Genomic DNA, 15,764 nt, shown 5'->3' with positions numbered 1-15,764 from the left:
ACTAGTAATATTGGAGGTTAATAAATATATACACATGGGCACTTCATTAAATAAATCTGTTCAATTGCTTGGTAACACAAATTGCTAATCAGCCAGTCATAGCAGCAACTCCATGCATTTAGGTATCTAGACATGGTAGATTACTTGCTGAAGTTCAAACCAAGCACTAGAATGGGGAAGAAAGGGTATTTAAGGGACTTTGAACATGGTATGGTTGGTGCCAGACAGACTGGTCTGAGCATTTCAAAAACTGCTGATGTACTGGGAATTTTCATACACAACCATCTCAAGGGGATGTCGTCAGATCAAGCAACTTTTTTTTTTTTTTTTTTATCCAATTTTGGTGAGCCTGTGGATTGCAGCCTCCATTTCCTGTTAGCTGACAGTGGCACCTGGTGTGGTTGTCTGCTGCTGTTGCCTATCTGGTTCAACGTGTTGTGCATTCACAGTTGGTATTCTGCATGCCATGCTTGTAACTGGTTATTTTACTGTTTCCTTTCGTCTCAAACCAGGCTACCCATTCTGACCTTTGAAATAAACAAACAAGGCATTTTTGTCCACCCAACTGCTGCTCACTGGATATCGTCTCTGAAAAATAAAAACATTTAGGATTTACATTCTGATGGTTCGGTTTGAAGTCCAGCAGGTTGTCTTCACCACATCTAAATGAGTTGCTGCCATGTGGCTGACTAGAAATCTGTTACCAAGCAATTGAACAGGTGTAACTAAGGCCAGTGTGTATACATAAAATTGTGGTGTTTTTTGGGGGTGGGCATTACCTAGATTTATAGGAACCTGCTCCCACTAGAATAACCTGGGTGATTACACTGGATGTTGTACAGCACAACGTTTGCATGTGCAGTGGGTAGTTGGCTGAAGCCACAGGGAGTCATCACCAGATTGGGTGAGGACTGTGCTGGATTCCTGGGCAGGTAAGTGTCCTTATGTTAAGTCAGCAGCTACAGTATTTGTGGGAAGAAAAGTTAGGCCGACTGAAGAAACCCTCTAAAGCAGTAGTGAAGTCTCTAGTTCCCCCCTGCAAGGTAGTATCACAATATGCTAGCACCTTATGAAATACTTGCCTTAAAACAAAGCCCTCAACAGTGTACTGTCACAGCTGACAGGGCTTCCATCTTCACCCAGTCTTCCTTCCAGGTTTGCTGACTATGGTTGTCTGCCTGGCCAAGCTGCCATGCTACTCCCACACATGGCACAGAGCTCTGAAGGAACAGTACGGGTATGCTGTTCCTTTAGAGCGTATGTTTGTTGCTGGCTGCTGCTTGAATATCTTCTAAACCGTGCACATTTAGAAGATATTCAGAGGAGTTTACCACTTTAACTACTTGCTAGATCTAATAGATGCAAATTCTGTAGATCTATTTGTATATCTGCATACTAAAAGCTTTCCATGAATAGGATGTAAAGACCTTTAGTAAAAATAATCCCACCTGGGATTAGGATTTTTCCCTGCTTTTGGTGGACTTTCACATCCCTTAAGACATGGTACAACAGGCTAACTTTTAATTTTTTCTACCAGTAGTTCTTTCTGTGGCTTGAGCTTCTAAATCATATTAGAATCTTGACTTTGCTAATTTTTTTAAGTTTTTTTTTCAGATTTTTTTTCCCCACATACAAATATGTACATGATATCTTGATAATTTGTTTTATAAAATGCAATTTATCTAAAGAACTTTACATTGCATATGATCTAGTAAACCTAATACTGAATCTTTTATGCCAAATGCCTACCAACAGGACCTGCAGCCATAAAGATGTAGACTCCTACTGCTTTAAAGTGCAGTACAGATGTCCTCTCCAAGCAACCATGCGTAACCAACTAAACTGCCTACTTTGAAGCCCAGATGCAACCCTTGTGGTGTCTAACATTGCATCTTTTGCACTGATTAGACAGAACTGGTAAATATTTTAGAGGGTAGAGAGCTTGGTCCTGATGTGTACGGTTTTGTCCTAACTCAGACAGAAAATATCCCTGGTGGTTTGAGAAGTGAGCTGCTAACTTGTGTGGAAGTAAAAGCCTGTGACAGGTTTGGTTATGGAAGTACAGCTGAATGACATTGCTGGAAAGAAGCAATCTTTTAACAAACCTATGATGGAGACTTTTTTAAATGATCCCTTATCTGTGTTGCTGGTTTTGTATTAAATCTAGTAAAATTTCTCTACAAAGGAAATGTGAATTTTCTGCATTTGGCCATGCCTTTTCCCTACAGAATACATTAAAGACCATTTATTTTCTTGCAGCACCTTGTAACTTGCAAATATCCCTTGAATGCCCATTTATAGCACTTGATTACTTTAATGGTCTATAGATCAGCAATAAATCTAATTTTTGAGGCTTTATTAGCAAAACAGCATGTAAGTGAAAGAATCAGTCTTTATAAAATGTGCATGCAAAGGTTATATCTTGTATCTTCTGTTTCCTCATTAAGCCTCAGTGATGTGACCAGTATGGTCTGCCTAAACATTTTGACTAGTCTCAGGCCTCTTGCACACAGATGGTAACTGATTTTATATGCAGGATCTTGCTGGCAGAAAAGATTCTTCATACTGTTGTAGCTGCCAGGGTTTCAATTATATACACTTGTATGTGCTTCTGTATACATGTAAACTACTGCACTCAGTGCCTGTTCACAGCATGCCCACACTAGAATCACACAGGAACGCACTGCAATTCAACCTGCCTGCAAAACACTGCTTTTGTGACCTGCAGCAAGTGTCAAAAGGTTAGACACCCTAAACACAGGTCACAAACACATTCCACTTGCTCACATCAGATCACATAGTACTTGTGTACCCTGTAATCGCGTTAGTGTTCAATAAACAGTGCATGCACTTTTTTGTGCAGTTTTGAGCCTGTTGGGTTTTAAATCGCACCAGTCGCATGTGAATCGCACAGAGGCTCACAGTATGTTCTATAAAATTCAGCTCTGTGCATGGTGAGCCAGTCCTTGACACTTGTGTGGGCCACGATTTGTGCAGGCACAAGCCCATTCGTTTGGACTCATGCCCTGGGGCATGCAGGGATGAAGTCCTGGCACTACTTGAGAAATCACAGCCTGCATGGGGACAGAGGTTCCCAGTAAGTTGTGATTTCCAGTACAAGCAGCATGCCATTAGAATTAATGGCACCCTCCTGCAAGTCCTACAGCAGCACAGATGTGAACCAGGGGTAAAACCTACTTACAGCTCTGAACACACTGCTGCATCACGACATATATTCATGCAGCTGTGTGCATTGTCTGTGTAAGACTTGAGCAAATTAAGTAATTGCACCTGTGTAACATGTGGTGTGTGGGTTTTTTTCTAGAATTGGTTTAGAAATACTCTATAAAACAGCCTTTGGGCATTCCCCAGCTCAAACTACATAATCCCAACTGTAGTCCACTCCAGTACCCCTCAATCAAGTCCAAACGTGGTATTCCTAACATACATGTTTCTGTAAATGGCTATTCAGTATTGATGGGTGCTGCAGTGACTATGGGCTTGGAACCGCCTACAATCCCAAGTGAATGTTGCCAGGATTTATCAGCTTGCTAGAACTTTTTGTGGTCGCTTGATTGATGTGACCACCTTTTTATCCCGTGACTGCACCTTTTTATCATGTGACGGCACCATAAAGGTTTGAGGAATCCTGGATGTGCTGGTGACATTCTTTACCTCAGATTGTTTCAAACTGCAAAGGTAGCAGTACCCATATGACCATGGTAGGAAATTGGAAGGTAGAAGTAGGGCACAATCATTGAATGGGGGGGGGGGGTGTGCATGTGATAAAAAATGTGTTCAGAGTAACATGTTATGTTCAGATCAGCCTCTGCTCCCTGCTTTAACAGCTAGTGGTGATCTTCTCCCAATCCCTAGCTGTCAAATCTTTAAAAGAGCCCGTGTGGGGCTCCAACTGCCCAGCCACGTCGCTCATTCACAATCCACTGTGAATGAAGTCTGTACAGCTTTAGCAGCTGTTGGCTCGTAGTCAAACTACCACAGCACTGTGGTAGTTTATTCTTGTCAGTATATCTGCTTGCTCATACATCCCAAACGGGCAAGTGGATATACCGACAGATTTGCAGGAGACCTGCATGGCACCAGCAATCTTCTGATCACTGGCACAATGCTTTACAGGCTCCTGCAGACAAATGCATTTTAAATAAATTGCATTTATTTACTAAAAGGTGAATTTGTCCTTTTTAGTACAGAGGTGCATACTGATGTGAGGGGAAAATGTCCAGTTTAAAGCAACAAGTATTGTCAGACTGTTCCCCATTAGACTTAATATTAAGCAGCACAGTGGCTAAATGTTTAGCACTTCTGCCTGGCAGTACTAGGGTCGTTGGTTCAAATCCCAACCATGGCATCACCTGCCTGGAGTTTGCATGTTCTCACTGCCTGCGTGGGTTTTCTTCAGGTACACCTGTTTCCTCCCACACTCCAAAGACATGCTGGTAGGTTAATTGGATACTGTCTAAATTGGCCCTAGTTTGTAAATCTACGTTTGGGACCTTAGATTGTACACCCCTTGAGGGTTAGGGACTGATGTGAATGTAAGATGTATGTAAAGTGATGCTATTTAAGTACCTGTAATATGCCTTGTTCTGCCCTGTCTCCCTGTGGAGGTGTTCATCTAGGTAGTAGCAAGGCTTTGCTTGCTTATGTCAGCAGTACCTCAATGAATGGTAGGAATGTTCAGGAAGGGGCACTTGCAATACAGGTCCACTATATAAAGCCTCTCATCCCAGGCAGAAATGTGGAAGCATCGTAAACATCCCCCTATTACCTGCAGAGTCTAAGGCATGGGGCCTGACTCTCCGGATCTGGAGTGATGAGCAAAATAGACCCAGACTTTTTCAGGGTCCTGCTAGGCACATTTTAATCTAGTTGACACTTTCTTTGAATGCAGGTTTGGTTTAAGATGGCTGGCTTAGAACTGTAGGCTCAAAGGTGAGAGGTTTTTGGAAAACTTAATTTTCATGAGCTTGGTTTGATTTGGTTTGATTTTTTTTTTCATTCTATAAAATGAATGGTTTGTCTTATAGACTTTAACTGCTTTGATTGGACCCTGGGAGAAAAGCTTTGAGAGCTGAACAAGAACTGATGGGACAGAATATTCTGAAAGCCTTAAATCATTTAGCTTGGTTTTTTTGGTTCTTCTAGCATGTAGAACACTGGTGCTAAAAGTTATTTAACACTTGTCCTAACTTACAGGTCCGTACCCTCTTTGTCAGCGGTCTACCAATAGACATCAAACCCAGAGAACTTTATTTACTATTTCGACCATTCAAGGTAAGGATAACTGGTTCCTTTACTTTTTAAATTTTGGACTTCTATCTTGCTATATTCCAGCTGCTTGCAGTATATGTGCAACTTTGCTGTCCCCCTTCCTTGTGAATAACCACTTAAGTGTGCAGCCAGAAACTTTCTAGTCTGTGCTTGGTGAAGGGGGGTTATTGCAATGTTGGTTCCCCTCTCCTTACCCTGGATGCATAATCTCCCTACCCTGGATGCATAATCTCCCTAAAGTGAGGGGAAATGGCTGCTTTTAATAGTTGAATGCACGCCACACCTGTTTAAAATACTCTAAAACCATTTCCCTCACTTTGTTCCAGTGACATAGGTCAAAGGACAGAATGATCAAAACTCTTGGTGACACTGCAATAAAACCTGAGGTCTATCTCAATCATGCCAAACCTAAAAAATGTTTTGGTTGCTGCAAGCTTGGCATTTAATAGCCCTAATTATATAGAGGTTTCTCTTCTCCATTTAGAAGCTATCTGGATTATAATAAACTGCAAAATCTCTGTGCCTTGTCTGGTATTGGCAAGTGAAAAAGGCGATGCATGTTAAATGCTTACTGAAACTAGACTTGTGCCATTCATTTTATTGATTTTGTTGTATGTAAATGATCTGCTCTTTATAAGAATTTTAGTAAAACATCTGGTAATGCATTCATGATTGTGAAACTTCAGAATATCCAGACATCCTAAAGAAAATGGGGAAGGCTACTATCATGTGTTCTCATGTCGAAGGATGTAAAATCTATTCTGCAGTTTGGTTCCTTTTGTTACTGGGAGAGAATCTTATCAGGTGGGAAGTAAAATGCTGGGTGGTTAAAATCCCTTAGTTCTAAGAGGTAACTGGTTTATTTTTCTTTTCCCTCCTTTGCCTGAACTGGGGGTCTAACTACAGTGAAAGGTACCATTTCAGATTCCACCACTCTGCCACTGTACATAGATCAATTGATGGGCAAAAATTGACTTGGATTTTACACTTTAAAATGTACTTTATTGCTGCTTAATGTCCTGTTGCTGAACTTGACACTGTCCTTTAAAGTTAACTCACAGGGTGTATAATCTGGCATTTTAAAGTCTGTATGCCCATGTCAATTTATTTGTAATCTCATCCTTCAGAAATTGCACAGCATACGCACAAATTCCACACTGACAGAGCACAGCCTTAGGCACTGCTGGGAAATATGGGTACCACTTCAGTTCTGCTACTTGGGAACACAGCACCACCCCATGGCAGAGGGTGCAATTACAGCCTCTCTGCAGCTTGTCACTGCTGTCCCTAATTAGCTGTCCAGATTACCCTTTCCTAGTATCCAGCACATCCACTCTCCAAAGCTGCAATAACACCACATGCTTCACCTGCCTCTTAAAGCCATTTCTTTTAAAATTTCTTCTGCTTTTAGGGTTATGAAGGATCATTGATCAAGTTAACCTCAAAACAGGTAAACTGCTTATTTAGACTGCTTGCTGACAAGTGATTATAATTCTTCAGTCTTCTAATGTGTTCTGTTTCTGCAGCCTGTAGGCTTTGTTACCTTTGACAATAGAGCTGGGGCTGAAGCTGCAAAAAATGCCTTAAATGTAAGTACATTATCTTTACCACTTTAGTATACAGCTTCATAAAAGGAAAATATGAACATCTAATCATGGCAAAGTGGCTCTGCAAGAACCTGTCTGACATTTTTCCTTGCAACAAGCTTCACGTTACACTCCTTTTCACACTGATGGTCCGATCAGGGCCACCTGTCAGTTTTTCAGGCGGACCCAATCAGACCATCCATAGATCCCTATGGACCAGCGGGTGTCAGGCAAGTGTCCACTGACCCGCTGGCACTCAATCCTGTATGCCAGAAACAGATTCCCCATCTGTCCAGATGAGGAGCAGACAAACTTGTCTGTTCAGCAGGGGTATCTCTGCTGTTTCTGCAAACTGATCTGCTGGTGGGTCCACCCCATCTGCAAGGGGCCTGAAGGTGTTTTTTTTTGAGCAATTGGAAAATATCCAATGGGGACATAGTTTTGTTCCAATATTCAAAGATGGGAATTTGTTTACCGTGGAGCGACTGAGTCTCCAGGACCAGAAGTGGAGAAGTTGGACAAATTTGTTTAACCATCCCCTACTCTAATTAGTCTCTGTCCAGCTTTAAAAATTCCCACCAGACTGAATTGGAAAAGCCACATGGATTGAAATTCAGCAGTCCTGTCAGAATACAATCCCCCACAGCAAGGGGAGTTCTTATCCTGAGTTGATTGGCACTTTCATTTTGGCAGCTATAAAAAGGAGCTTACTTGCCTCTTTAAGCATGAGGTTAAAACTTGGCTCATATCAAACTTTACAGGCTTACACAGGCTACATTTTCAGATCTGTACTGTTTAGTCCTAGGTTGACTGGTAAGCATCCCACTGCTAAATGCAGCAGTACTGAATTATCTATTTTTTTTTTTTTTTGGCACTCAATTTTCAAAACCCAGGAAGTTGACTGGACCACAAAGCATGTACCATTGGTGAGGATTCAGAATCTCAACTATTGTGGTTAAATGGTCAACGAGCCACACTTTTTTCTTTTTTTTTCTTTTTTTTAAATCTTTCATATGGTAGTAAGTTTACTAAATTCTTAGAAGTGAACTTGTACTGAAATGTGTAGGCTATTTCAAAAATGTCAGTTGCCTGCCTATATTAAGCTATGATGCTTGCCATAACAAAGCTCCTGATGCTTATCAATTGGCATTATTGTGAGCACATAAGCCAGGCAACTAGCATTTTCAGGTCAGCAATGGTCACCTACATTGACTCAGGTTTTCCTGTAAGTTGAAATAGTGGGTACTGCCCTGCAGAGTGTCTACTTTGATTAAAGGAAGATCAATATAGGGGTTTGGGGAACAGGCTACAGCTTGTGCAATGGCATCTGCACGTCATGTCCTAGCCTCTAAACAGCCTGGTTAAACGATGGCAAGCCAAGAGGGCAGCAGGGAGATGGCCATTATACTGCTTTAAAAAGTGATTCTTGATATTCAGGTTAAATTTTTGCAACCTACTGTGTAAAAATAACTACTGACTATAACAAGGAAACAAGACATTGTGTATCAAAGATGTAAAATACCTGTTGGCGATTGACTTGCAAACCCCTAAACTGCCAGCGGAACACACAAAAAAGCACAATTTTGTTTTGCTTCCAGTAAGTTGCTTTGTTAATTTAGGAAATTTGTATGCCGTATTGATCTTGATCACACTTGAGTAAGTTTGTGGGTGTCTTTTTTTTTTTTTTTTTTTTTTTTAGTATTCTGTCAAATAACTGCAGATTTGGAGTAGAACATAAGTTTCTTATGGCATTTCTTTCCCTAGGGCATCAGATTTGATCCAGAGAACCCACAGACCTTAAGGCTAGAGTTTGCCAAGGCCAACACAAAAATGGCCAAGAACAAATTAATGGCTACACCTAATCCCACAAACCTGCACCCTGCACTTGGAGCACATTTCATTGCACGAGATCCATGTAAGTTGTCTGTCCTTCCTATTTGCTATGTGGGGGTGGAATGACAAGTTTAGTCCTTCCACAACAGAGGGCCTGGTGTGCTGTGAAAGCTGACAATCTGTTAAACTAAACTTTCTTGTGCTGCTTTCATTTTCCTCAGATATTCTAGCATATCACTTTGTAATTGGACATGAGACTGAACTGAGGCAATGGTACCGGTTAAAGGATTTAGATCACAATGAAGCTGCAAATCATGCAACAGATCTTTACTGGTTACTGCGTGAAACCTTGTATTGCACATTACATCCAGGTCTGACTTCTTTGAGTTTTTTTTTAGATGACCTAACAGGTGCTGCACTTATCCCAGCTTCACCAGAAGCCTGGTCTCCCTATCCACTGTACACTACAGAGCTGGCACCAGCAATCCCACATGCTGCTTTTACATACCCAGCAGCAGCTGCTGCAGCCGCAGCCCTCCATGCACAGGTAAGCATTTTCTTTGGCTTAATTTCTAGTAAGACACTTGGTTTGCTATAGGTTATAAATGTGTGGGTTTTTTCCTGCAATTTTCCTTTGCTGAAAGTCACAGGTTTTGTACAGGTGTTTAGTGTCTGCCTGCAGTGTGCTTGCATCATACTGGACCTCCTTTTTAAAATGTAACACTTTCCACCATGTTGTCCCTGCACAATTTGAGAGCCATAACTTGGAAGGGAGTGCAGCATTGGTTTAATTCTAGTCTGTTCTTGGGAAATTGTGGCTTAAAAGACTTAAGAATTTAGGAAATTTTAACCTAATGCTTCTCGTTCCGTTTTTAGAAAGGTTTTTCAGAGCTCTGACAAGTGGTAGCATTTTCTGGACTTCAGTGGTCCTGTTTCCTGGAGCTTATTTTTGAATGCACGCTGTAATAAGCTGTATTAGAGATTTGTTTATATTCATATTTGCTCATAAAGTGGCCATGTTGTCACACCATGCACTGGAGCATGCAGTAATTATTCAAATTAAATATTTAGGCTTTTTTTAATAGTACAAGGTTCTAAAACCAAGTAAATGGTTTACTACATATAGTTAAACATTATATCACTAAGTGACTTAAAACTGATTTTCCTGTTATGCTTAAAGCAGAGTCATCTGGTTCATTAATACATAATCTGGTTCTTTATGAAGACGCAAGATTGCATAGCAAGATTTGCTTTTCAAGTACATGGGTACCTATTGCCAAGCATTAGAAATTTGTATTAGCAGTTGAACTAGTGACTCAAAGAACCAGCTGTCCATATTTTCTAGAAGGTGCAGTTGAGTACATTATAGGGAGGTTTTTAAAGTGCCTTTATTGTAGCTGCTTTATTGGCCTGGAGAATAAATATAAACACTTTGGCTATAAAGACTACTAAAACTATTCTGTACTGGAGCTCAGGTTTATGCCAAAGAGGCCATTTTCACTGATGTGCAGACTGAGCAAAAATCTAAAGTCTAACAATGCTGTGATCAGCTTTGGCAACTGGGACTTAAGGATGCTGCACTCCAGGACTGTGTACCCCAAGAAACATCAGTTGGTACTGATACTAATTGGTGGTACTGGTTGCCAAGAGTTTATGGTAGTGCTATTGAACCCTCTTATTAAAACTGCCACCTGATTGTGGTTTTTATTTTGGGGGGGCAGGGGGGTCTGACCCTAAGAACCATATTTTTTTTTCTCCATAATAGAGGGGTGGGAAGAATCTTGCTGTGTACAAGAATTAGTGACTATCAAAGACCATATTTCCCCATTGTTGGGAAATCCCAGACTTGGGATAGTTTCTGGGAAATTATAACACTTTCACACTGTAGCTCAACACTCAAATGCATTGAGCCACTGAATTGCATCTAGCAGCTAATATATAACTAGTATAAAGGGTATGAAATTGTAGTTAAAACTATACAATACTAGTGCAAAATGTGAGAAATACTTTCCTTTAATTTTGGTTTTAGCCTTGACGCTGAGCAAAATGGTCAGCAAATGCTGTTTATTGAAATATTTCTAACTTGCCATGCAGTCAGGATTTTTCAAGCATTGGGAAGTGCTATCCTGATCTCTTTTGACAGCATAAACAGTCTAAATTTGTAGCTTCACCCCTGACGTAGACTTGCTTCAAAAATGATGCTGCTTAGCAAAGGAATGTTATCTTCTGTTCCCTCCCCCTGCTTCTTGCCACAAACAGATGGAACAAAAAACATCTGTTTGAAAATGGCTATCAGATACTTGTGTAAAATGCTCATTTAACAAACCTCAAGTTATAGCTTTCAAGTGGATTGTTTTTTAACTACATATGAACACCGACTCTTGTATGGCTTTAAATATCCTGAGATGTTACTAGACAAAGCATTATTTAGAAGCATCCTGTTGGCATGTGTACATATGTGTGTATTTTTTGCTCTTCAGCAATGTTGCCTGCAAACAAAGGGTGGTTGCTGCTTTTTTGCTGAAAGGTTTCATGTTAAGTAGTTACTTTGAACCTTCTGAGGGAATGTTTCCAGGGTGAGGAGCATTACATTGTCTGACAAATGAGGTTTTCCTGTTCCCACTAAAATGCTGCATGAAATTAATTCCACATGAGCTTTCTGCAGTGGGAAGCACAGAAAAGATTGAGAACGTCAGGGGGTTACACATGTGTAAACTGGAAGATGCATGCAAAAATCAGCTCTAGCACCAAATCATGATCTTCCATCTAACAATTTTAACCTGACTGTTGGAAAAAGCATTTCCATAACAAATGAAATAGGGCAGTACCTCCAGATCTTTGTGCTTGATAAAGTGCAGTGTGCACAGTAAAGGGGCTTTGGTATGAAGTAATTGGTACGTACATGCAGCATCTGTGTGCCTGTAGTCTAGCATATCAAAATGGTACTCGCTTTCCTTTACCAGTTTCAGAGGCATCTAACCTAGGAAGGGCAAAATGCAAACCAACTTGTTTACACCATGCTTGTAACAGACATGTGACCCAAGTGTATGTCTTGCACTTGAAACGCTATGCAGTTGGGTAATCAGCTGTGCATATGATTAACTGTACACCAACAAAATGCTCATGGGAGGCAGACCTTTCATTCTTTTTTCACATGTTAATCTAACTACATGAAACTGATTTGCAGATGCGTTGGTATCCTCCATCTGAAGCCACTCAACAAGGATGGAAGTCCCGCCAGTTCTGCTAAAAGCTCTTTAGTAAGTATATTAACCACCAAGTCCAGGCCAATTTTCAGCTTTAAGCACTGTCAAATTTTTTGAATGACAGTTAGTCAGGCAGCAATGTACCCAAATGAAATTTTTATTTTTTGACATTTCTTTTGGTATTCACCACTGAGGTTTTTATAATTTGCTATATAAATGGGAATACCAAAAATGTGGTGGGGGGGGACGGGACATGTTGGTTATGAATTTTGCAAGCCTGTCTTCATAGAATTTTAAAGTGGAACTTCACTCTCAGTGGTACTATTTTTAATCCTTTCTATGCAGCTATCATTAGATGGGAAGGTATATTTACTTGTGAACTTGTTTTTTTAATTTCTTTAGTTACTTCCTGGTTTCTATGCCTAAGCAAATGTTATACATCCCAGGAGTTTTCAGGAGGGGAGGGTTCCCAGCTCAGCCTTTCAGTGAAGAGCAGATGGATTCCAGGCAGTAAACAATACATGTATTTCCTGCCCTTAAGATGGCCACTGCCAGAAATGCCAGGGGGGGTTTCAAAAATTTTTTTCTCAGGAAAATGAAACATGGAGACATAAATGGTTGAGTTTGCCTTGAATATTTAAAAAAATTAAATGGCATTTTTGGTTTGATGCCCAAATGCAGTGCAGTTCTAATTTAAGACAAAATAGTCTGCCTAAAACTAATCTACACTGATTAGGTTTTTTCAGGTTGGTCTACAAGCTATGGTATGTGTGTAATCTGTCCTGATGACCCTAAAATGCCAGGGCAGTACAAATGCTGCCCAAATACCTTTTTTGAAAGTACAGCCCAACTTCAAAAACCTTCACCACGCCTCTTGCTAGATACCCTAACTTTTGTTTTTAAGTTATTATGATGCATGTAATGTGACACACAATGTCCTAATGCATAATCTGGCCACTTAAGGAGTCAAACCTACATAGGGATTGTACTGAATTGCAGAGTGTATTATGCTTTATCTACAGTAAAGAAAAATCCTACTAGCCATATTGGAACTTGTACAAGCATATGTTACAAACTATTTCTGATCACTGAGCAGTTAGTGGGTGTATGCAGTTTTTTACACTGGGACAGTGGTCAGGGACACTGCAGTGACATGTTTCTGTATGTTCACAGGCTGCCTTGATGGCACTTCTGCTCACAGCCAATCTCTGTAAACAGAGCAGAGTGAAAGTAAAAATCTGTTCTCTGATCAATGTGGTGCCTGTGATTGGACACAGCCACCATATTGTATGTCCAGGTGATCACATGGTCTCAGTGGTAATGTGATCTGTCTGGCAGACGGCAAGCACTGGGTGCAGGGTCTGAGCACCACGAGTCTGCAGTTTGAGGTGACTTACAGGTACTTCAGCACTGCTTCTGTCCTGCCATTTGAACATTGGATAATGCCATTGAAAAAGTGTTAACTGGTGCATAATGGGTGAGTTATCAAACTTGTTCTCATGTACCAACTGATCTGCTGACTGTTTATATTCTGAACTACAGGACCCTGTCCAGAGGGAGGTTCAGTAGTCTTGTCAATGTATCCTCTGATAATAGGATGAGTTGCCATACTAGGACAGGAAGTTTACTGGCATATTCATCAGGGGGGACTAATGAGTCCACTGCATATAAGGACTGATGAGCTGCAATCTAATTTATTTTTTCCTTCTAGATGGTTTGTAATGTTTCAGTGTGTGTGTGTGTGTGTGTGTGTGTGTGTGTGTGTGTGTGTGTGTGTATATATATACTTTAGTGTACACCTGTGTTTCTCTTGTAGGATTTTTTCCTCTCCATGAAGTAATGTGCCAGAAATGAACAAGTGTTCGTAAAACATTGTACTTCTCCTGATGCCTCTGGATGTTTGGCCAAGCCTTCCAAATGTGGAAGTGTCATGTCAATCCTTTTCAGCTTCTTCAGATGAATTATTTGGCAATCTTTCTGTGGAAAATGTGCCTCTGTGGGTAACGTTTAGTCCAAATGGAGCAACAAGATGTGACTCTTGAAACCATGGTAGAGGACATGGTGCTGCCATTGCCAGACCATGTTCTACATTCTGTAATGCTATGGATCTTCCTCATCGCATGTTGACTTTCTGGCATGAATTAGCTATTTAAGTGTGTGTGCTTGTTAAAATCTATTGCTTGTTTACCAATTTCAGCTGGTCCACTTTGTGACCCTGAATCTAGTCATGCAGTGATGAAAACTTGGCTTAATGTACTGCTTGGTCTACCACCTCAAATTCAAAGAAATGCAGTTCAACAGTGCAAACTGAACTCTACTCCAATCTTCTGTTTCTGTGTTTTTTGTTTTTCATAGGAGTCTGTACTTGCCATATAATGCAAACCTATGGGGAAACAGAACAAAAGTACCAGTATTTTTGTAACTTGTTTAATAAGGAGATATTTATGCATCATGTGTTTTGTGATATTAAAAGAATATATTCTGTCCTAAGTTAATGTTCAGTTAAAGAGCTCAAATCTGTATGGTTTGTCTGCTGTACTTATGAACAATTGTGCAATTTTTGTTTTGTTGCAGCCTACTGCTTGGTATTGATGTACTTTCAGTATTATGAAAGGTTTCTGCTTGTATGGAGAAGGAGTTTCTCTATTGACTATCCTAAAAGAATGTGATACTGGATAAAATATAATGTATTTAAAGTGTGAATTTTTTGAAACTATTGTTTCTGACAAATTAAAGTAATTGAAAACTGCTTTAAGACTTTATTTCCTTTAAGTATGAATAATGTCAACATGGATTGAATAATTAAAGGATTATGCCACCTTTAATGCCAGGTTTCTTGTTACACCCTTAGGGTATATAATGGAACATAATGCCATACCAGTGCCCCACACCTTAACCACTTGAGCTCCAGAGGATTTACCCCCTTAATGACCAGGCCTCTTTTTGCTACTCGGCGCTGCACTAATTCAACTGATAATTGCGCGGTCATGCAATGCTGCACCCAAACGAAATTTATGTATTTTTTCACACAAATAGAGCTTTCTTTCGGTGGTATTTGATCATCTGTGCGCTTTTTTTATTCACGCTATAAACCTAAAAAGGCCAAAAATTTTCAACTTTTTTTACTTTCAGCTATAAAAAATATATAGTAAACTCAAAGTTGGTTATAAATTTAAGCCAAAATGTTTTCTGCTACATGTTGTTGGTTATAAAAAATCCCAATGAGTGTATATTGATTGTAAACGCTATAACTTCCACACAAAGCAAACTATGGTATAAATACTGCAACTTGCGCCATTTTTCTGCTATACAGCGCTGCACTAGTTTAACGGACAATTGCACAGTCATGCAGTACAGTACATAAATGAAATTTAAAAATTTTTTTCCCCACAAATTGAGCTTTCTTTTGGTGGTATTTGATCGCCTGTGCAGTTTATTTTTTGCGCTATAAAAAAAGCTGACAATTTTGAGGGGAAAAAACAATACTTTGGACTTTTTGCTATAAAACATGTCCAGTAAAAAAATGCAAAAATCAAATTTAGTCATAAATTTCTGCCAAAATGCATTCTGCGACATGTCTTTGCTAAAAAAAAACCCAATACATGTAAATTGTATTACGTGAAATTTATAGCGTTTACAAATGGCGGGAAAGATACTGGGATTTTTAGGTTTTTTTATACTAATAATGGCAGCGATTAGGGACTTATGGCAGGACTGCGGCAGACATTCTGACATTGGGGGGTACTGACTTGGGGTCACTGACATCCCCAAAAAACACTAATACAGTGATCAGTGCAAAAAACTGACACTGTACTAATGGCAATGGGGAGGAAGGGGTTAACTTTAT

At 40.0% G+C, this 15,764-nt stretch overlaps 1 protein-coding gene across 2 annotated transcripts in view; it reads left to right on the top strand.

The window, feature by feature from the left end:
• Nucleotides 1-14,666, top strand: part of RBPMS2 (RNA binding protein, mRNA processing factor 2) — a 41,746-nt gene extending 27,080 nt beyond the window's left edge. Inside the window, exons 2-8 of one of the 2 annotated variants that reach the window (XM_089652364.1) lie at nucleotides 5,218-5,295; nucleotides 6,704-6,742; nucleotides 6,819-6,881; nucleotides 8,643-8,793; nucleotides 9,110-9,258; nucleotides 11,899-11,971; nucleotides 13,734-14,666. In XM_089652364.1, coding sequence (XP_089508490.1) covers nucleotides 5,218-5,295; nucleotides 6,704-6,742; nucleotides 6,819-6,881; nucleotides 8,643-8,793; nucleotides 9,110-9,258; nucleotides 11,899-11,961 — 543 coding nt within the window. In that variant the 3' untranslated portion in view covers nucleotides 11,962-11,971; nucleotides 13,734-14,666. The remainder of the gene's footprint in view (nucleotides 1-5,217; nucleotides 5,296-6,703; nucleotides 6,743-6,818; nucleotides 6,882-8,642; nucleotides 8,794-9,109; nucleotides 9,259-11,898; nucleotides 11,972-13,733) is intronic. The other variant, XM_089652365.1, reaches the window with a different exon arrangement.
• The last annotated feature ends 1,098 nt before the right edge of the window (nucleotides 14,667-15,764 follow it).

The sequence above is a fragment of the Staurois parvus genome, unplaced genomic scaffold (assembly GCF_062004578.1).
Source record: "Staurois parvus isolate SC_StPar_1 unplaced genomic scaffold, SC_StPar_1.0 ptg000682l, whole genome shotgun sequence".
NCBI lineage: Eukaryota > Metazoa > Chordata > Amphibia > Anura > Ranidae > Staurois > Staurois parvus.
The sequence above is the reverse complement of the archived record's forward strand: the minus strand, read 5'-3'. Positions and strand labels throughout refer to the sequence as shown.